At 52.9% G+C, this 20,408-nt stretch overlaps 2 protein-coding genes and 1 long non-coding RNA gene across 10 annotated transcripts; 1 reads left to right on the top strand and 2 right to left on the bottom strand.

Moving 5' to 3' along the window:
• Positions 1 to 9: 9 nt before the first annotated feature.
• LOC129465726 (uncharacterized) lies at positions 10 to 3,511 on the bottom strand. The gene is made up of 4 exons (XR_008652014.1): positions 2,248 to 3,511; positions 1,246 to 2,094; positions 355 to 452; positions 10 to 245 (listed from the first exon to the last, which is right to left on the bottom strand). It is a non-coding gene; the product is annotated as an uncharacterized lncRNA (long non-coding RNA).
• Positions 651 to 7,366, top strand: LOC129465723 (solute carrier family 26 member 10-like). The gene is given in 18 exon segments (XM_063620078.1): positions 651 to 1,493; positions 1,949 to 2,059; positions 2,544 to 2,701; positions 2,871 to 3,035; positions 3,298 to 3,450; positions 4,172 to 4,184; positions 4,187 to 4,253; positions 4,401 to 4,548; positions 4,641 to 4,751; positions 5,449 to 5,526; positions 5,617 to 5,712; positions 6,114 to 6,220; positions 6,338 to 6,407; positions 6,480 to 6,596; positions 6,737 to 6,770; positions 6,850 to 6,932; positions 7,024 to 7,078; positions 7,196 to 7,366. Coding segments are annotated over 18 exon segments (2,073 nt in total). The 5' UTR covers positions 651 to 1,150; the 3' UTR covers positions 7,360 to 7,366.
• Positions 5,023 to 14,796, bottom strand: B4GALNT1 (beta-1,4-N-acetyl-galactosaminyltransferase 1). 8 transcript variants are annotated; one of them, XM_055248027.2, is made up of 11 exons: positions 14,363 to 14,796; positions 13,522 to 13,740; positions 12,811 to 12,975; positions 12,592 to 12,698; positions 12,090 to 12,130; positions 11,764 to 11,944; positions 10,664 to 10,762; positions 10,329 to 10,519; positions 9,729 to 9,869; positions 9,225 to 9,498; positions 5,023 to 8,576 (listed from the first exon to the last, which is right to left on the bottom strand). In XM_055248027.2, exons 2-11 carry the CDS (start codon positions 13,737 to 13,739, stop codon positions 8,359 to 8,361), a joined length of 1,635 nt encoding a protein of 544 aa, XP_055104002.1. In that variant the 5' UTR covers position 13,740; positions 14,363 to 14,796; the 3' UTR covers positions 5,023 to 8,358. The 8 variants fall into 8 exon arrangements, with proteins under 8 accessions (XP_055104002.1, XP_055104003.1, XP_055104004.1 ...); XM_055248028.2 differs by having other exon boundaries at positions 9,225 to 9,465; XM_055248029.2 differs by lacking the exon at positions 10,664 to 10,762 and having other exon boundaries at positions 9,225 to 9,465.
• Positions 14,797 to 20,408: the final 5,612 nt, after the last annotated feature.

Genomic DNA, 20,408 nt, shown 5'->3' with positions numbered 1-20,408 from the left:
GCAGGATTCTGGAGTTAGAACCTTTATATTTCTTTAGGAAACCATAGGGACACATGAGGTGGGTGGCTGACTCCTTTGCACTTAGTTTGACCACATATGTGCTTTTGAATGCCTACTTTGTGAACAGCATTTGTTTTTTTGTTTGTTTGTTTGTTTGTTTTTTGTTCTTTTTGAGGTGGTGTCTCACTCTGTCGCCTAGGCTTGAATGCAGTGGCTCCATCTCGGCTCACTGCAACCTCCACCTCCTGGGTTCAAGCGATTATCCTGCTTCAGCCTCCCCAGTAGCTGGGATTACAGGCACCTGCCACCATGCCCAGCTAATTTTTGTATATTTTAGTAGAGACAGGGTTTCACTATGTTGGTCAGGCTGGTCTCAAACTCCTGACCTCAGGTGATCCACCTGCCTCAGCCTCAAAGTGCTGGGATTACAGGCATGAGCCATTTTGCCTGGCCTGTGAAAAGCATTTGAATGTGATAAATGGTGCTTCAGTTTTTTTGGTTCCTAAGAAAAAAATATCCTGTGGGTTCAATATTTACCCTGAGGCCCTGAACTAGGCCCAGCCACTCCTCACAGAGGTGTGGGTGCTGGTTCTGTCATTATCCCTCTCCAATACGTGTGGCTGCATTCCATGTCAGCAGGACATGAAACTGCTTTTTAGAGCCAGCTGTGCCCCATGAAGATGTGAGTCTGGGTGAGGTTCAGGATGGGCGCTGAACTTTTTTGCTCTGGCTGGGAGAATGTAGTGGCTCAGGGAAGGACCAGTGACCCAAGAGGAACCAGCCTCTTTCTCCGCCCAAGGTGCCGATGGGGAAAGGAACCGGGAGTGAAGTGAAAAGTCTAAGAAGGGGTAAATAGCGGGTGTTGAGTGTCGAGGTGCGCTTGCCTTTCGGCTTCTCTCTCTCTAATCTCTACGCATTTCCACAGCCACCCTAGAGCCAGCGATCAGATCCGGCCAAGGATGTCTGCAGAAACGCCTAACATAGAGACTCTCCCTCTCCAAACCGCGGCTCTCGCCAGACCCGAGAAGGTCCTCAAGCGAGAGTGCCCTCGGGGCCGGATTGGACCCTGCTTCGTGAGAGGCGGGACTCAGGGCTTCGCGGGCGGAGGAGTATTCAAGACCGGGCGGAGTTGGAGGTGGCCAAGGGCAGAATGAGCGGGATTCAGGGCACCAGGACCTACCCAGGCGCGGGGGACACCTCTGACCTTAAGTACCCCTTGGGAACCAGGCTGAGGGAAGGTCTCACCGAGGCTCGGTTCCATCAGCTCTTCGGGGGCGAAGAGCAGGAACCGGAGCTACCTGCAGAGCGCCGCTTTCCCCGGCTCTTCGGGCTGTGGAGGCTTCGGGCTCGCGCTTGTTCCGGGACGGGGGCGAGGCGCCTGCTGCTGGCTCGGCTGCCGGCACTGCACTGGCTGCCCCATTACCGCTGGCGGGCCTGGCTGCTTGGAGATGCGGCGGCCGGAGTGACCGTGGGCATCGTGCACGTGCCCCAGGGTGAGAGGCCCTAACAGTAGCCTGTCAGGAGCACAAGCTCTAGAGGGCTTCCGGGGGGAGGAGGCGTAGGGAGCTGGGAATCCGGGAGCAGATGGTGGGTTCGTGCCGTTGAGGGTGGGAGAGAGGGAGTTTGAGGTAAGGACTGTGGAGCTCCATCAGATCCCCACCCCCACCTCTCCTCATCTGCGCAATCCTGCGAGAAGCCTTAGACAGGCTCTGGCTCAGAGAACTGGAGAGAGGCACAACTCCTGGCCCCCAGGACTTGGCCACAGCGTCCCTGATCTTGTCTGCCCCATGACCTCCCACTGAGGCCCATTAAGCCCTCAGTTCCCTCATGAGGCATGATTTAGCATCCTTGATGCCAGCCCCTAAGAGTCTGGGAAGTGCATTTAAGTCCTGGAGGTTGGACAAGGCCCCCTCCCCACAGCACACCTTTCCATCCACTTCTATCCCAGGCATGGCTTTTGCTCTCCTGGCCTCCGTGCACCCGGTGTTTGGACTCTACATGTCTTTCTTCCCTGTCCTCATCTACAGCTTGCTAGGTACTGGGAGACACCTGTCCACAGGTGAGTGACCAGGGACTTCTAATGACTCTTCTTCCCTATGGGGTGAAAATGGACAGGGGCTGTCATTTCCCTTCTTCCTAATTTCCCTCTTCACCCCTCCCACCTTCACCTCCCTCTTTGCCCAATCCTGCCAGGAAACTGACCTAGGCAATGCTTGCTAGAGTGAGTGCAAAGAGGTGGGAGTTTACCTGAACTTTTTTTCCCCGTATGAAATTTGGTTAAAATGAACATCTCAGGGACTTGGAAGGGGAAGAATAGGTGCATGGTCCCCTAAAGGGGCACGCAGTAGGCAGAGAATCTGCAAGAGGGAGCAGTTTTTGCCGGCTAGCGCAGCTCTTCGCGCCCCACAGTCTTGACCGGGTGGCAGCCTTCTTGGAGAGCGGAGTCTGGCAGCAGGATCTCGGACCCAGGGCGTGGACCCTGAGCTGTTGCCCTGCCCAGGGCTGCACAGCTGGTGATGTCTGCATTTGTCCCCCGGCGACAGGAACTTTCGCCATACTCAGCCTCATGACAGGCTCGGCCGTCGAGCGGCTGGTGCCGGAACCTCTCGTGGGGAACCTGAGCGGAATCGAGAAGGAGCAGCCGGACGCTCAGCGGGTTGGGGTAGCCGCGGCCATGGCCTTCGGGAGCGGGGCGTTGATGGTGAGGGAGGACCCGGGGAGGATCCCGGGGGATCCCTGCTGAGGGGCCGGGGAAATTGGGCCGGGGAAGAGGGAGGGACCAGCTTTCGGCTTGGGTTCGGGAGGGCGGAGGTGCGCGGGGTTGGTTTGCTACTCCTCTAGATGGTGACAGCGCGTCTTCTCCCCCGCAGCTGGGGATGTTCGTGCTGCAGCTCGGCGTCTTGTCCACCTTTTTGTCCGAGCCTGTGGTCAAGGCGCTGACCAGCGGGGCCGCGCTGCACGTGTTCGTGTCCCAGCTGCCGAGCCTCTTGGGGTTGTCCCTCCCGCGCCAGATCGGCTGCTTCTCTCTCTTCAAGGTCGGGGTGGGAGAAGAAAGGAGAAGGGGCTTCTAGAGGTCCCGGGAATAGGGAAACTCGAAAAAGGAGGAAGGACGGAGGGTGGAGGGGTAGTATGTGACAAGGGCGCAGGAAAGGAGGTTGGAGCCACGTGGCTGAACGAGGGCGCTGAGGAGGTGTAAGCCCTGGTGGCACCGGGGAGAGAGGGCCTCGCTCTGGGGGGCCCGCGCCGGGGCGCATGAACCTTGGCACAGGGCCCTCTGCTCATCGCCCCTGCTCTCAGACGCTGGCCGCCGTGCTGACTGCGCTGCCCCTGAGCAGTCCGGCCGAACTGACCATCTCCGCGCTCAGCCTGGAGCTGCTCGTGCCGGTCAAAGAATTGAACGTGAGATTCCGAGACCGGCTACTCACGCCGATCCCGGGGGAAGTCGTCTTGGTGAGGATGGCCGTGCGCGCCGGCCCCCTGCCCGCGCAGACCCTGCAGTCCTGTGGGAACTGGCCGCTGCCGCCCCCTGGTGGAATGCAGAGAGGCCACGGAACAGAGGGCCGGCTTACACTCACTTTCCCTGGCCTCCTGCAGAAGGACGCTTTGACCTTCCACAGCCCCCCTCGACACTGTCCCACGTCTCTCATGGAGCACCCCCTAGACCTCTTGGAGTTCCTTCTGCCATCCTACAGCGCTCTCTTGAGGTCTTGCTGGTCACAGCACCTTCTCTGACATCTGTCCTCACCAGGGTCCTTCCCTGTAATTCACAGTGCATCTCCCTCTCCACCCTCCACCGACATTTCTCTCTCTCCCCCACTAAATAAACGTTCCGCGTCTCCACAGATGCCAGTATATCACTAGATATCGTCCAGCTTCCCTCTTTGGAAGGCTCAGTGGCATCTCTTCATATCCACCATCCTTCACAGAAGCCTCCTCTTACTTCCTTGGCTCCAGCGCTCTGTGGCCTCAGGCATATGTCATCCCTCTTTCCCAGCTCTACACTACAAATCAGCTGTCAGGCCCCCATCCCAAACACATCCCTGCTCCCCCAGGTGCTGGGCTCCTGCAACCAGCTAGGCCTGCATTATGGTCCTCTCTCATGGTCAGCCCCTTCTAGCTTCTGCCGGGGACCCCATCTCTTCCCATGCCTTCATTTTGCTCTCTTTCTCAGGTGCTTCTGGCCTCCTTCTCTGCTTCACCTCTTCTCTGGACACAAGATACCATGTCCAGGTGGTGGGGCTGTTGCCTGGAGGGTAAGACAGAATGAAAAGACGCCAGCTTTCTCTTCTCCCACCTCTCCCACTCAACACTTCCTCTTATCTCCACCCCCCATTTTCTCTGCCTTCCTTATCTCACTGAAGCACCCAACCCCTCCTCACCATGGATCCCTCCCTCTCCAGATTTCCCCAACCCCTCCTCCCCAACCTGGCTGAGCTGCCCAGGATTCTGGCTGACTCGCTGCCCATTGCACTGGTTACTTTTGTGGTGTCTGCCTCCCTGGCCTCCATCTGTGCAGACAAGTATAGCTACACTATTGACTCCAACCAGGTGGGACTCCGACTGTGGACCCCAACCCTCTCATTTGACTTCCCACCATGCCTTTGTCTCTCCCACTTCATCTCACTGCATCCCTCCAAGAGCTCCTGGCACATGGTGCCTCCAACCTCATCTCCTCCCTCTTCTCTTGCTTTCCCAACTCGGCTACGCTGGCCACCACCAGTCTACTGGTGGATGCTGGTGGGAAGACACAGGTAAGAGGGCATCCTTGGATGAGGAGAAAGGATGGGCCATCCAGGCAAGGTGGCGGTGGTGGAGAAACAGGTGGAAGATGGCTAGATACCCAAGTGGCATCTATATAGAGAAGACTAGGGATCTGTGAGAAAGGGTGACTGAAGGGATGGAATTATAGATAGGAGAGATGGAAAATAATAATGTTCCAGTAAGACCTTTGTAGGCTCTAAGCACTGAAAAAGTTTATGGTGCCCCAGGTGTGGTTCAAAATAAAAACACAAAACTATAAAATAAACTTAAGAGATAAAATTCTTATTTTTTTCACACAATGACATTGTCTTTTGAAAGGAATATCACATATCAAAGCCTCCCCCTAATATTTTTGGTTTCTCTTACTTTGCTGGTGCCCTAAGCACGTATAGCTTGCTTATAGGGTAACCCAACAGTGGCTTTTAAGGTGGAGGTGGGCTGCAAAACTGGGGAGCTTGAACAACAGACATCTACAGGGAGACTGGTGAATAATGGGCATTTAATTAATTGGGGAAGGGGGAGGGTTAGATGTGAATGGCAGAATTTTAAGAAGGGGGTTGTGTGGAAGGAGATTTGGGAGAAGGGAGATTTCCAAGGAAGATTAGGCAGAGTGAGCAGGGAGACCAGCTCTCATGTGGGGGTGGGAGGCTCCCTTCCTTTTTTGCTCCTGTTCCTCCTTCCCTCTAGCTGGCAGGCCTCTTCTCCTGCATAGTGGTCTTGTCCCTGCTGCTGTGGCTGGGGCCCTTCTTTTACTATCTGCCCAAGGTAAGGAGCAGAGGAGGCATAAGCATGGCTGGGGAGGGGTGGCTGTATTCCAGGACATTGAGGTAGTCAGCCCACACCCTCTGCCTCAAGGCTGTCCTGGCTTGCATCAACATCTCCAGCATGCGCCAGATGTTCTGCCAGATGCAGGAACTTCCACAACTATGGCACATCAGCCAAGTGGACTTTGTGAGAAATGCCGTTACCCCCAGATTGCCCCCTCTCATCTTGTAAGCATCCCCAGCCTCTGCCCTGTACCAAACCTAATTGTTCTGGTCCTAAGTTCTGCAACCCACCCACTCCCCCAACAAACATAACTCCTAATACGCTTTACTCATAGGCAAGGGAAAAGATGGGGTTTGAACCCCTTTGACCTGAATATTTGTCACTTCCCAACTGGTGCAGGTCATTACATTTGGTGTGTGTCCCATTGAATCAACCCTGTTCTTTCCCTCTGTCATGCTTTCTACTTCTTTGTGGGTCATCTCTCCCCATCACTCGCCTTGGTAGTCACTGCCCTGGATCTCTTTCCCCAGCAGTGATGGCCTGGCTTTTCTTTTGGGCAATCCACCCCTATCCCTGTCCTGCAGGCTGTGTGGATGGTCACCTGGGTGGTTGTAGTGACCCTGAGTGTGGATTTGGGCCTGGCTGTGGGTGTGATCTTCTCCATGATGACTGTGGTCTGCTGCACCCGGAGGTGGGCATAGAGATGAGGGGAGTTGAGGTCGGGGCAGGGGAAGAGAATGAGGTGCTTGGGGTGACTCTCCAGCCAGGACAGGCTAAGGTGGAAATCTGGCCCCACCTTCTTCCCTAGGGTGCAGTGCCTGGCACTTGGACAGGCTGAGGGGACAGAGCTCTACAGACCACTCAGAGGAAGCCACAAGGTGGGTGGGCTGCAGCCAAAGAAGGAAGGGAAGAGTAGCCACAGATGTTTCTCTGATCCTTTGACCTCTTAGCTCCTGCAGGTCGCGGGGCTCTGCATCCTGAGCTATCCAACACCACTGTACTTTGGGACCCGTGGGCAGTTTCGCTGCAACCTGGAGTGGCACCTGGGGCTCGGAGAAGGAGAAAAGGTGAAGGAGCTTGGTTTAGGAGGAATGTGGATCCTCGGGGAGTGGGAGGCAGGTGGGTGTTCTGAAGGGGATCCTTGTGCTCAAGGGGTGCATGTTCATGCTGTGTCTCAGGAGTGGCCACTGCCCTTCTTTACTCATAGGAGACTTCAAAGCCAGATGGCCCAACAGTTGCAGGTGTGATGGGGTGACAAGAAGGAAGATTTGGGCATGTTGCATGGTGGCACCTGGGTACTCCTGTCTTCTCCCATTCTAGTTGCTGAGCCTGTCAGGGTGGTGGTCCTAGACTTCAGTGGTGTCACCTTTGCAGATGCTGCTGGGGCCAGAGAAGTGGTGGAGGTGAGGGAGAGGGTAGGTTGAGGAGAAACCCCTTAGCATCTCACTCATACCCTCTAATCTGGGACTTAACCCCTTTGCCCCATCCCTGCAGCTGGCCAGCCGATGTCGAGATGCTAGGATCCGCCTCCTCCTGGCTCAGTGTAATGGTGAGATGTGTGGAGAAGAGCAGGGCCCAGTGCCTGGGCAATGACTGGACACCTGTGGGAGGGAAAAGGACCCGGTGTGGACTTAGGGTCTCAGAGCCTGACACCCTCCCCACATAGCCTCCGTGCTTGGGACACTGACCCGGGCAGGACTCCTGGACAGGGTGACCCCAGATCAGCTGTTTGTGAGTGTGCAGGATGCAGCTGCTTATGCCCTGGGGAGCCTGGTAAGCGGCAGTAGCACCAGGAGTGGGAGCCAGGAGGCACTGGGCTGTGGCAAGTGAGGCAGGGGTAAGTGGCTGGAGACCCAGGGAGAGGGGTTTGGGAAAGGGTCTGTGGAGGAAGATCAAGAAGGAAAGGGTGGGGACGGAATGAATAGTAGATTGAAGACCAACTCAGGGAGCCTGGGCTGAGCTATGGGTGAGGAACTGAAGAACTCAGATCCCTAAGTGGGTGGGGTACCCCTGAGAGGACTGCCACATTTCATCAAGGAAGAGGGGTGCCTAATCTATTCCTGACACGTCTCCTCTCTTCCCCAGGAGCTCACTGACCCAAAGATTTGCATAGTGTGGGTCTGACCTCATCATGTGGAGTGCAGAGGGCCCCGATGATGTGTGTGATGCGGACCATGACCCTTGAACCCCCTTACCTAACGTAACTAATAGAATGAAGCTGAGAGCTTTGGAATCCATGAAGTGAGTCTAGGTGTTTGCACAGGGACTCTGGTGCCCCTTCTTTTGTGCCCACAGCATTGCAGAGACACAACTAAGAATGGCTTTCACCAACCACCAGCCCTCACCCCAGCCCCAGAGCCACAAGTTCTCTCTGTGGGGGTGGGGCTGGAGCAGGTACACAGAGTACTGGATCTGAAGATTCGGATGAGGGGCACAGTCTTGGGATTATGTGTTGGGGAACTTCCCCACCCCCTCAGTCCCAAGATGAGAGGACAGTGTTTCCACCTTAGGTTCTTAGAGTCCCTCTGGGCTCTTTGGCACTTGGAAAGTGATCCCCCCATTTCCTGCCCCATGAGAATGGGCAGGGGGAGGACTTGGCACTGGCTGTGGGAGAGGTTACGGTTCCACCAGGCCTCTGGGCACTGGAAAAAGGAGGGGTGTCACCAGGACAACCCCTATTGGGCATCAGGTTCTGAAAAGGAAGAGTGAGGAACTAGAGGCTCAGGGACAGCCAGTAGAGTGCTCACAGGGTGGTGGGGTTTGTTGGAAATTCCTGGCAGGGACAAGGAGGCATGCCCAGCCTGACAGTCAGAAATCCCCAGTGGGCCATCACTGGGAGGTCATGCACTGCAGCCGGTGTTTGAAGAAGAGCAGCCGGTGTTTGGCCATCTGGCTCTCGTCCAGTGATCCTGGGTAACGGTACCGGGCGTAAGTCTCTGCCCCGGCATCCCTTGATGTCCAAGGCAGCTTCAGTTTTGATGCATGATCCACCACGACGTCGGAGCAGGAGCCAACCCGAAGGGAACCAAGCCCATCCAAGAAGAATTCTGAGGGTGGAGGGGAGTACATAGTGAGGGATCCTGAGGGTGCAGAAGGCCGACTGGTAAGGGAGAACTCTCAAATTTAGGGTGTGGAAAGTGTGTGTGCAAAGGCGTTTCTAAGGACCTTGAGCATGTAAATCAGCTCCCTGGGTCTCAGTTTTACTCTTGTGTAAATGGAGTCAATATACTTGTGCTTTGAAAATGGAAAAACCTACCCCCACTCTCAGAGGTTAAATAAACGCCAGATGGGTTGCACTGACTGTGGTCTGAACTAGGGGAAGCGCTGGGAGTAGAGTGGGGGTGGTGGGGACAGTGATGGGGAAGCTTATGGGGGCCCAGTGGCTGTGCTGGGAATGGAGATTCAACATGGCACATGTATACATATGTAACAAACCTGCACGTTGTGCACATGTACCCTAGAACTTAAAGTATAATAAAAATATATATATTTACAAAAAAAAGAGTATGCGGGGCTGGGAGAGGGTGGGAGCTGTCTCTCGCCCAGGTGCAGGTCTTGGTAAATCATTGCAGAACTGTTCTAGGGTTCCCGGTGGCGGCTGGGCGCGGGTGCAGCCTAGGAGGAGAGGCGGGTGACCGTGCGCCAGCTCCCCGTGGGGCTCCTGCCAGGGTCCACCGGGAGGGGGCGCCACTCACCCAGATGAGCCACGCGGCTGAGGCGGGGGTCGAAACCGACCTCGCGCACCTTGTCAGTCCGCGCCAGGAAGAAGTTAACCACGCCGTCGGTGACCACGCAGCCTGGGAAGCCGACGAGCTCGTGGTGGAAGCCGCGCCTTTGCCGGAGGCAGTTCCCGAGGCCTGGGGCGCCGGGCTCCACGCTCAGCAGCTGCCGGTAAGTGGTGGCAAAGCCGGAGATCTCGCGCACCGCGCCCCCCACCTGCAGGGAGAGGGAGGCTGGCTCCAGGCGGGCCTGGGATAGGGGACCCGAAGGGGTCAAGGTCTGCGCTCCGGTGCCTTCGGGGGTACCCCTGCCCCATCCTCTTCCGCTTCACCCCTGCAGGACCCAGACAGTTCCCAGGCCCCACTTCGTGGTCCTCTCTTTGTCCCAGGGCTGGCCATTCCTGGCCGCAGCGCCCCCGCTGTGGCCTTAGCCTGTTCAAGAACCTTCTCCACCCCCACATCCTGCGGCCCCTGCCCTACCAGGTCCAGCGGCGTCCGCTCCAGCACGTCCACAAGCCTCTCCAGCCGCGTCCGCGCCGTGAAGACGAAGTCGTCGTCCACCCATAGCACGTACTTGGTGGTTACTTGGGACACAGCCAGGTTCCGGCCTGCGAACCAGCCCTGGCGGAAAGGTGTGTGTGGTTGGGGAGGCTGCAGAAATAGGACATGGCCCTCTGCCACCTTTCTTTCTCTCCCCCGACCCTTCTCAGCTTGTATTCTTCTTCAGACTTTTGAGTGCTTTCGAAAGGCCAGGAGCTAGGTAAAAAAAAAAAAAAAAATGCAGATCCCCACAGAGGTTCCAAGTCAGTGGTCTTGGAATGCGTTTAATTTCTGTGTGCATTTATTTATTCATTCATCAGCTATTTTATTGAATGCCATTAGGCACTAAGCACCATTCTAAGAATGCAGAGAGAATTTCCTGCTCCCACGAAGCTTACATTCCAAGAATCCTCATGCTTAACCGGCACCCCATGATTCTGAGGCAGGTGGTCCTCGAATCACTACCCTGGAGGCTGCAGATTGAGGGCACACTCCCTGCGGGAGTCCTCTGGCCTGCCGTTTAGCCTGCTAGCTGCACACCTTGCCGAAGGGCATGAGATAGTGTTCCAGGTAGGGGCCACTGAGGCGCTCTGGCTTGTCGCTGTCATCAGCGATGACCACAGTAACCGTTGGGTAGAAGCGGCGGATACTGGTGATGAGAGCCCGTAGCCGATCATAACGGAGGAAAGTCTTGGTGGCAATCGTGACTAGAGCGCTGATGTTGTACTGGTCTGAGATTGGGGGCACAGGGTTGGGTGCAGACAAGGAGAGTTGGGAGAGGGGAGCAGGTAGATATCCCCTCCCAGGACTGCCCTCTCCCAACTTGCTCCCCACCAAGGCTGGATCTAATATGTCCCTGCCCCTACCAGCCTCACCTCCCTGGGGTAGAGACCCAGGTGGGTACAGCCGAGGGTTGGTCGGGTGTCTTATGCGGATAGTGAAAGCAGCCTCATGTCCCTCGGTGGAGAACCGGACTGGGAAGAAAGGACATGGCATTTGACCCTAAAGGGTAGGATAACATTCTGTTTTCAGCCAATCAATATTTAAGTGCCTACTCTGTGTCCCACCTTTCTAGGCCTTGGTGGACAAGAACACAAGGTTCTTACCTTCGTGGAACTTACATTCTAATGGGTAGAAGAAAAACAATAAATAAAATTTTAAGTAAAAGCTAACCTTTATTGAGCACTTACTATGTGCCAGACCCGTTAAAAATTACCTTAAATATATGCACTCATTTTATCCTCATGATAGCCCTATTAAGTAGATTCCTACAACAGAAAAAGAAGCTGAGACACAGAAAAGTAACTTGCCACATTTACACAACTATTAAGCAACAAAACTGATAGCAACCTAGTCAGTCTGGTGCCAGGCTAAGTAAACTAAAAAATTCAGATACTGGTAAGTATTGAATGGAAAATAAGACAAACAAGTAATGTAATAGTGAAGAGGAGACATTTGAGCTGAGATCTAAGTGACAAGAAGGAGCCAGTCTGCAAAAATCTGGGGAAAAGCATTCCAGGCTGAGAAAACAGAAAGTGCAAAGGCCCCAAGGTCGAAGCAAACTTAGTGCAACAAACCAGCTTTGGGGAGAAGCAAGGAGGGCTTTTAGGCCTCTTTTGCTGGAAGAGAAATGGGAACTGAGGAAAGTAAAGGCCTTTGCCCTCTAGTAAGGGGTGGGTTGGGAATATAGTCTTCTAACTCCTTAGACAGGTCTCTTCCTGGGGCCCCCATAGTTGGCCTAAAGGGGAGACACACCCAAGGCTCGGGTTTCCCTCTGGCCTGCTCCAGCCCCAGATGAACAAAGGCCCCCTTTCTCCCTCTGGCCCTGCTGGTCCAGTTGAAGCACCCATTGTGTGGCTGGACAGCTCTGGCCATAGCCCAGATGCCTCCCATGCCCTCTGCCATTTGCCCACTCCAGCCTTTCTGGTTCTTCTCTGTTTGCCCAGCCTGCCCCCTCTCCACCCAGGCCTCACACCTGTGTCTGCTGTGTTGGTCTGGTAGCTTCGGCTGCTGTAAGTGACCAGTTGTAGTTGCCTGTTGAGTTGGTCCAGCCCTGGGCTGACAAGGGAGAGATCTGCCTGCCCCTCTCCAGTGAGAGTCACTCCAGTCACTTTCCCTGCCACATCCCAGGTGCCTAGGGAGGCAGTCAGGTTCACCTAGGAGGGGATTGGAGAGTGCAGGGTTAGGCCCCAGACCCACTTCTTGCCTCCCTGATTCGTCCATCCTTCCCTTAGTAGCCCTGCCTCCCTCCCAGCATTCTTGATGCCTACTTGGCCTCCTTGCCTTCTTGTTTTCTCTCACCTGGTATACCTCCTGACCAGAAGCTGCCTGAAGGCTCAGCCCTAGGAGAAAGGAGTGGGGGGATCAGAATCACATAGGCAGCCCTGAATTCTTTCTCATTTTCTCTCCCTGGTGTCACCACACACAGTAGAGAACTTTCCACCTATTCTTCTTATTGAGGCCTCAGCAGGGCACACTGTATAACATAGCCTACAGTGACTGATTTTTGAGCCCGTCCCATCAAAGCTTGCCCTATGGCCTGCCCTGACCACCACCTAACCAATGGTTAGTCAGCAAAGAATAGATTCTTTCCCCCAAAACTCCCCAGTTCCAGTCTTCTGAAATTCCTAGAGTCCCTTCCGTCCTCACTTCCCACCTCCTAAGCCCCCTTTTGAGCTTAAGTCCCCCGTTCATCAGAGGTTCCCACCTCCCATTCCAATCATCTCCCATTCTTCCCCACCCAACCTTGGGCTCTGCCACCCCCACTGTGGCTGGGGTCATCCTCTGGGACCCTCCTCCCTACCTGGCACCAAGATGCTCCTGAGGGGCTGAACTTCCACACCCTGTAGGGGGTACTGGAGCGGGGAGTTGGCAGGGGCTATGAGCAGCTGGTCAGCTGGGGACTGGCTCCTGGCAGTGGAGGAAGGAGAGGACAGAGCAGAGTCGGGGGAGAGGGTCTCTCCCTCCCGGCACAATCACTGCTCTCCCCCTGTAGACTCATGCCCTTCTTTCAAGCTGGTACCTCGACAGAAAGGCCTGGAACTCCTGCTCTCTTGTGGCAGAGGCAGCCTTCAGCTCTGCAGGGTCAAAGGCCTTGGTGAGGTCAATAGCTCGGACTTGTTTCTGGAAGGGGAGGGGGAGGCCCCCCCCACTGGACTCACAACTGCAGTTGTTCCAAGCCAGCAGCCTGAAGGGGGTAGTGAGGGTCGTCAGAGCCCAGCTACACAGCTCCATTCATCCCATAAACACTGACACAGCACCCCACACCTTGGCCCTGCAATTCTGTCCATCTAGGATCTGTCCCCTTAAATGCTGCCCTTCAAATAGTCCTCGGGAGGGGGACCAAGGATCGGATGACCTATCCCCTAAATCTGGATTTTAGAGTTGTAGGATAGGGCCAATTACCAGGATTTCAGGAGCTGCCTACCCACCAACCAGGACCCCACCTGGAGTCTCTTCTCATACCTTAATCAGGACATCAGGGAGTCTTTCAGGGCCCTCCTTTGACTGCACAACCGCCCACGCCCATCCCCATCCTCATCCCCATGGCAAGGTTCAGGGAGAACAGATTTTCCCCAGCCCAAGCCTCAGCAGCCTCCCACTTCCACCTCCCACTTCACTCCACACAACCCGTTAGGAGAATGCAGGCATCTGAGCCCAGCAGTGGAGGAAACAAAAGCCCCCAGACCACCCCCAGCGAGCGCCGCGCTGCGCCGCCGCGGTCGGCACTCACCCCACTACTTGCTCCTTGATCCTGACCGGGATGTGTGCGTAGCGGGGCTCAGGAGCAAGATCTGGCAGCTCGGGCCTGCGGGGGCTTTGCGGGGGCGCCCAAGGCGCAAGAGGTGCGCGGAGGCCGGGCGCGTCCCGGGTGCTCGCGTACAGGAGCCCCAGCGAGGCGCAGGCGAGCAGAAGGACAAGAGCGCACAGGGCCCGGCGGCCCAGCCACATCCTAGGTGGGGGTAGGGTGGGGAGTGAGAAAGGGAGGGAAGAAGGGAGGGCAAGGGATGGGGCCCTTGGCCCCCGCGTCCTCAGAGGCTCCTGCCGGCTCCCAAGAGCGCTCTCCACTCCACACATCGCGCTAGGGTTTGCACTGCCAGCCGCGGTTTTCCCGGTACCCCTTCCCTCACTTCCCAGGCCCCAGGGTCTCCCGGCCTCCTTTCTTCTCGACCTCTCCTGCATCTCGGTTTCCTCTCACACCCGAGGCCTGGCATCTTAATGCTGAAGACATTTGGATGCCGCGGTTTCGACGCGGCCGTGCGTGAGCGGAAAAGCCCCGCTCTATTAGGGCTGTGGCAGTCCCCAAGCCCGCCGCCCGCCCTGGCCGGCGCGCCCCCGACTCCTCAGTCCGAGCATCACCTGGGCCGGGGTGGGCTGCGGAGGGCGGCTCCACACCTAGCCTGTCAGGAAAAAATGCAGAATCACGCCCGTGCTGGCGGGCGCCCCCGGCGGAGGTGATCCGATGAGTGGCCTCGGGAAGCGGCGCGGCGGACAGGGTGGACCAGGAAGCGCGCCTCCTCCCGCCTCCTGCTCCTCCCCTCATTCCCCCCCGCCCCCCGCCCCCGGGCACTGACCTGTCTAATGCTCTAAGGCAGCGGCAAAATTTCGGTCCAGGCTGTGCCGGGCTCTCGGCCCCGGCCTGAGGGTCCTCATGGGGCTGGGGGCTGCCCGATGGGGGAGCTGGGCATGAGCCTGAGGGTGTGGGGGACCCTCCTGCCTCTGGAGCGCGCCCGAACCCTCCCGCCTTGGAACTCCCGGGGCTTTTGTGGAGCGCGGCGCGGTGGTGGTTCTGGGCGTTTCCTGCCCGGGGGCGGTTGGCGGGGCGCGAGGACCAAGTTAAGAGTCCGTTGCACCCCAGCCCCGAGGCAAGGCCGGGGATCCCTGGCTCAGCGTCCCACTGGCAGCGCGGGGAGCGCTCTGGCCGCCGCCCGGCTCTTCGCACCGCATCGCAGCGCGGCTCAGCTCCCGGCTGGTTGCGGCTGCTTCGGCTCCGCGCGGGGAATGCGAGCGCCCCGGCGCCTTCTAGTGGGCGCGGAGGAAACTGCGGGGGCGCGGAGCAGACGCGGGAAGGTCGTCTCTCACAGCCCCCGGTCCTTAGCCTCCAAACCCTGGCATCTCAACCGCCTGCTCCCAGGACCATCCATTCCGTTGCCTGCTGGTTCTGAGCTTGTAGGCAAGGATGGGCAAATAAGGGCTTTGGGAGGAGGCAGGGCGGGGGCACGCTAAAACTCACGTCAAGTTTGAATGTTAGGGTGAAGATAAAGGAAACAGCCCCTGGAAAATAAACGCTCTGCCTAGCTAACAAAGACTGATGCACAGCCTCCCTCTCCCCCTCCTCCCCCGCCCTGCCCCCCATTATTTAACAGACACTCAAGAGATACACACTGGGTAATTCAATGGCCTATTTCCCCGAACTGCCGCTTGGTGCAACCTTGCAGGAGGAAGGGAACCCCAGAGAGGCCAGATTGGCGGTAGTTCTGCTTGCAAGCCTTAGGTCATAGCATGATACCTCACATTGCCGAGAATCGGAGTTCTGTGGCTCCATGGTTCTAATAAAAGATGCATCAAGATTCAACAGGAAAAAAAGATATAATAAGAAATATAGAACATAAAGAAAATATGTGTATGTGTGTGTGGTGGATTATTGAATGAATGAATTTTATACAAATAAATGACTAATCAGCTGGGGGGAAAGTGGAATCTCTACCCTTCTTACACCAAAATTCCAGGTGTATTAAATATTTTAATATTAAAGGTGAAATCATAAAAGTAGTGAAAGAAATCATGAAACCCGGCGCAGTGGCTCATGCTTGTAATCCCAGCACTTTGGGAGGCTGAGGCTATAGGAGACCAGGAGTTCGAGACCAGCCTGGGCAACATGGTGAGACCCCCGTCTCTACAAAAAATTTAAAAATTAGCCCAGCAAGGTGGCTCACACCTGTAGTCCAACTACTTAGGAGGCTGAAGTGGGAAGATTGCTTGAGCTCGGGAAGTTGAAGCTGCAATGAGCTGAGATGGTGCCATGGCACTGTAGCCTGGGTGACAGAGCGAGACTCTGTCTCAAAAAAAGAAATCATGGAATTTTTGTTTTGTTTATGATTTTGGAGTAGGGAAGAGCTCTCTAAGCCAGATGTAAAGGGAAATATTAATAAATCTGACTATATGAAAAACTTGAGTGAAGAAATTAACATACACTAAATTTGAGAGAGAAATGACAAACTGTGAAAAAATATTTATAACATATAAGACAGGCATACTTTATCTGGTTGGTGCCCCCAGCGGAGATGACCAGGAATGAATTATGAACCATTGAAAACATAGGAATCCATGACTCCACACTGATAATACGTAGATAATTAATTCATTAAATGAACGAAGGAGAAGGGAGAATGCCAATTAATAAATGTGGAGGGAGCTGATGGAGTTGGAAAATAACTATTTTGCAACCATCAGAGTTGGTTTGGGCAAGAATTATCAATGAATGCTAATTCTAGGGGGAAAGTTTGACAGAAGCAGGGTATGTACACAGCTTAAAGTATCTCCCCATAGTTAGCTTATTCGTTGCAAGAGGAAAAATTGTAACTGCACAGTGGGAAAACCAGACAGCACCTTGACTTGGTGGCCAAAGTTAACATCACCAATGAGGGACAGAAGAATATCATGTGCCTCCAGAAATGCTCCCCGGAGAAAGCATGACATCATTTATGTAGTGATCTGGCTGGGCATACATAACTTGATTTTAAATACAAAGAAACAGACAGACCCCAAGTAAGGAATTCTGTTTTTTGTTTTTTGTTTTTTTTTTTTTTTTGAGACGGAGTCTTGCTCTATAGCCCAGGCTGGAGTGCAGTGGCGCAATCTCGGCTCACTGCAAGCTCCGCCTCCCGGGTTCACGCCATTCTCCTGCCTCAGCCTCTCCGAGTAGCTGGGACTACAGGTGCCCGCCACCACGCCCGGCTAATTTTTTGTATTTTTAGTAGAGACGGGGTTTCACCGTGGTCTCGATCTCCTGACCTCGTGATCCGCCCGCCTCGGCCTCCCAAAGTTCTGGGATTACAAGCGTGAGCCACCGCGCTCAAGTAAGGAATATTTTATCTGTATAAAAGAAACTTAGGCTGGGCACGGTGGCTCATGCCTGTAATCCCAGCACTTTGGGAGGCCGAGGTGGGTGGATCACTTGAGGTCAGGAGTTCGAGACCAGTCTGGCCAACATAGTGAAATCCTGTCTCTACCAAAAATACAAAAATTAGCCAGGCATAGTGATGCATGCCTGTAATCCCAGCTACTCTGGAGGCTGAGGCAGGAGAATCGCTTGAACCCTAGAACCCAGAGATGGACGTTGCAGTGAGCCAAGATCGCACCAGCGCACTTCAGCCTGAGTGACACTCTGTCACAAGAAAAGGAAAAAAAGAAACTTAATACAAAAATTAGCCAGGCATAAGCTGGGCATGGTGGCTCACACCTGTAGTCCCAGCTACTTGGGAGGCTGAAGCATGAGAATCACTTGAACTTGGGAAGCAAAGGTTGCAGGGAGCCAATATTTCGCCACTGCACTCCAGTCTGGGTGACAGAGCAAGACTCTGTCTCAAAAAAAAAAAAAAAAGGAAAAAGGAAAAGAAAAAGAAACTGGCTAGTATTTTTTAAAAATGTTGGTCATGAAAGACAAAGAATGAGGAGCTGCTCCAGATTAAAGGAGACTAGAGAGACATGACAACTCAATGCAATATGTGATCCTAGATTAAAAGTGATGTAACAGACATTTTGGGGGACTATTTAAAAAATTGGGGCCAAGTGAAGTGGTTCATGCCTGTAATCTCAGCACTTTGGGAGGCCAAAGTAGGAGGATCGCTTGAGATCAGGCCTTTGAGACCAGCCTGGGCAATATAATGAGATTTCATCTCTACAGAAATTTATTTTTATTTTTATTTTCTGTAGAGATGGAGTCTTGCTATGCTGCCCGGGTTGGTCTCCAACTTCTAGCCTCAAGCAATCCTTCTGCCTGGGCCTCCTAAAGTTTTGGGATCACAGGTGTGAGACACCTAGCTGGGCTACAAAAACTTTTTAAAAAATTAGCCAGGTGTGGCAGCACGTGGCTGTAGTACCAGCTACTGGGGAGGCTGAGGTGGGAGGATTGCTTGAGCCCAGGAGTTTGAGGCTGCAGTGAGCTATGATTGCACCACTGCACTCCAGCTTGGGTAACAGAGCAAGAACCTATCTTTTGTTTTCTTTTTGTTTTTTTTTTTTGAGACGGAGTCTTGCTGTCGCCCAGGCTGGAGTGCAGTGGCGCGATCTCGGCTCACTGCAAGCTCTGCCTCCCGGATTCATGCCATTCTCCTGCCTCAGCCTCCCGAGTAGCTGGAACTATAGGCACCCGCCACCGCGCCCAGCTAATTTTTTTTTTTTTGTATTTTTAGTAGAGATGGGGTTTCACCTTGGTCTTGATCTCCTGACCTCGTGATCCACCCGCCTCGGCCTCCCAAAGTGCTGGGATTACAGGCGTGAGCCACCGCGCCCAGCCTTATCTTTTTTTTTCTAAAAAAAATTGGAATATGGAAAGTTGATCAGATAAAAGTTGTTTTATCTTTGTTAAAAGACAAATGGTAAATACTAAATTTCCCAAAGTTGATAACTGTGGATATACAATAAAACATCCCTGTTCTTAGAGTATATGACCTAAAGTGTTAAAGGGTAAAGTGGAAGGATGTCTGCAATCTACTGTCAAATTGTTCGAAAAAATAAATAATAGTAATGTGTATGTGATACATTTATATAATATATGTGTGTGGTATATATAATGTGTAATTTATATTTTATTGTTAATTTGACAATTATTAATCACATTATTTATTATAAATTATATAAAATTATGTATAGAGAGAAAGTGATAAAATGTGACCAAATGTGAAAAATTGGTGAAGCTGAATAAATGATATGTGGGAGTGCTCTGTATTATTCTTTAAATATCTAAGTTTGAAATTATTTCAAAGTAAAAAGAAAAAGAAAAAAATCACTCCTTTATTTACTTTAATTGAAAGTGAATGTTGGCCAGGTGTGGTGGTTCATGCCTGTAATCTCAGCGCTTTTGGAGGCGGAGGCGGGCGGATCATCTGAGCTCAGGAGTTCGAGACCATCCTGGCTAACATGGTAAAGCCCCGTCTCTACTAAAAATACAAAAATTAGCTGAGCATGGTGGCGGGTGCCTGTAATCCCAGCTACTCCAGAGGCTGAGGCAGGAGAATGGCTTGAACCCAGGAGGTGGAGGTTGCAGTGAGCCGAGATCATGCCATTGCACTCCAGCCTGGGTGACAAGAACGAGACTCCGTCTTGAAAACAAACAAACAAAAAAGAAAGTGAATGTCTATTTAATAATTTGGTGACCGTACTGAGAAATTGTTGTAGCACGTAACTGTCACACTTTCTAAAAATGACAGCTAACGTTTTTTCATAATGAAATATTAATAATTAAAACTTTCTAATAGAACTTCATATTAGTTCTTGTATCTCAGCATTTCATTCTATGATGGTGATATGTAGCCTCAGCTGAATACCGAAATACTGATTTTAATTCTCTCTCTCTTTTTCTCATGTTTTGTAGACATTAAGACTTTCTTATTTTTTTTTTTTTTTTGAGATTTGAGTCTCTGTTGCCCAGGCTGAGGGGCAGTGGTGTGATCTTGGCTCACTGAAGCCTCCACCTCCTGGGCTCAAGCCCACCTGTAGTGGAACTACAGGTGCTCACCAACACGCCCGGCTGATTTTTTACTTAGTGTATTTAGTTGTCATGTCTTTTTGTTTCTTTATCTTTGAGGATATTAAACATACCTACAGTGGGCCCTCTGGGTTCACCAAGTGCTGTTCTGCCACCTGCTGATCAAAAATATTTGGAAAAAAATAACAATATAACAATTGAAAATAATACAAAATTTAAAGTGTAACAATGATTTGCACAGCATTTACATTGTATTAGGTCTAAAGAAACTAGAGATGACTTAAAGTATAGAAGAGTATGTACATAGATTATATATAAATAATATACCGTATCATATAAGGAAATTAAGCATTCTGGGATTTTGGTACCTGCAAGTCTTGGAACCAATCTTCTGCAGATAATTGAGAAATGAGGGATGACTATATATATATTTTTTCTTGAGACAGAGTCTCGCTCTGTCGCCCAGGCTGGAGTGCAGTGGCGCGATCTCGACTCACTGCAAGCTCCGCCTCCCGGGTTCACGCCATTCTCCTGCCTCAGCCTCCCGAGTAGCTGGGACTACAGGCGCCCGCCACCATGCCCGGCTAATTTTTTGTATTTTTTTTAGTAGAGACGGGGTTTCACCGTGGTCTCGATCTCCTGACCTCGTGATCCGCCCGCCTCGGCCTCCCAAAGTGCTGGGATTACAAGCGTGAGCCACTGCGCCCGGCCCGGGATGACTATATTTAATTTTTTTTCTCCAGTTGGTCTATTATTTCTATTTACTCTAGAATAAATTCCCTTGTGTATTAAGCTTTTTATCTTTCATGATGTTAATTTTCATGAAGAGCTTTGAAATTTTAGTTTGCTAGCTTGTTTTTTGTGTGTGAATTTCTTGTACATGTGTGTGTCCTTGTTAGGGTTCATTGTAG

This window comes from Symphalangus syndactylus, chromosome 17 (genome assembly GCF_028878055.3).
Source record: "Symphalangus syndactylus isolate Jambi chromosome 17, NHGRI_mSymSyn1-v2.1_pri, whole genome shotgun sequence".
Classification (NCBI taxonomy): domain Eukaryota; kingdom Metazoa; phylum Chordata; class Mammalia; order Primates; family Hylobatidae; genus Symphalangus; species Symphalangus syndactylus.
The sequence above is the reverse complement of the archived record's forward strand: the minus strand, read 5'-3'. Positions and strand labels throughout refer to the sequence as shown.

Coding starts and splice junctions, on each gene's coding strand:
- B4GALNT1 (XM_055248020.2), bottom strand. CDS start 13,970: ATGCAGGAGAGGTCGAGAAGAAAGGAGGCCGGGAGACCCTGGGGCCTG. Junction 12,699..12,810: donor TTCCAGGCCTTTCTGTCGAG/GTACCAGCTTGA, acceptor CTCCACTGCCAG/GAGCCAGTCCCCAGCTGACC. Junction 9,499..9,728: donor AGCGGACGCCGCTGGACCTG/GTAGGGCAGGGG, acceptor CCCCTATCCCAG/GCCCGCCTGGAGCCAGCCTC.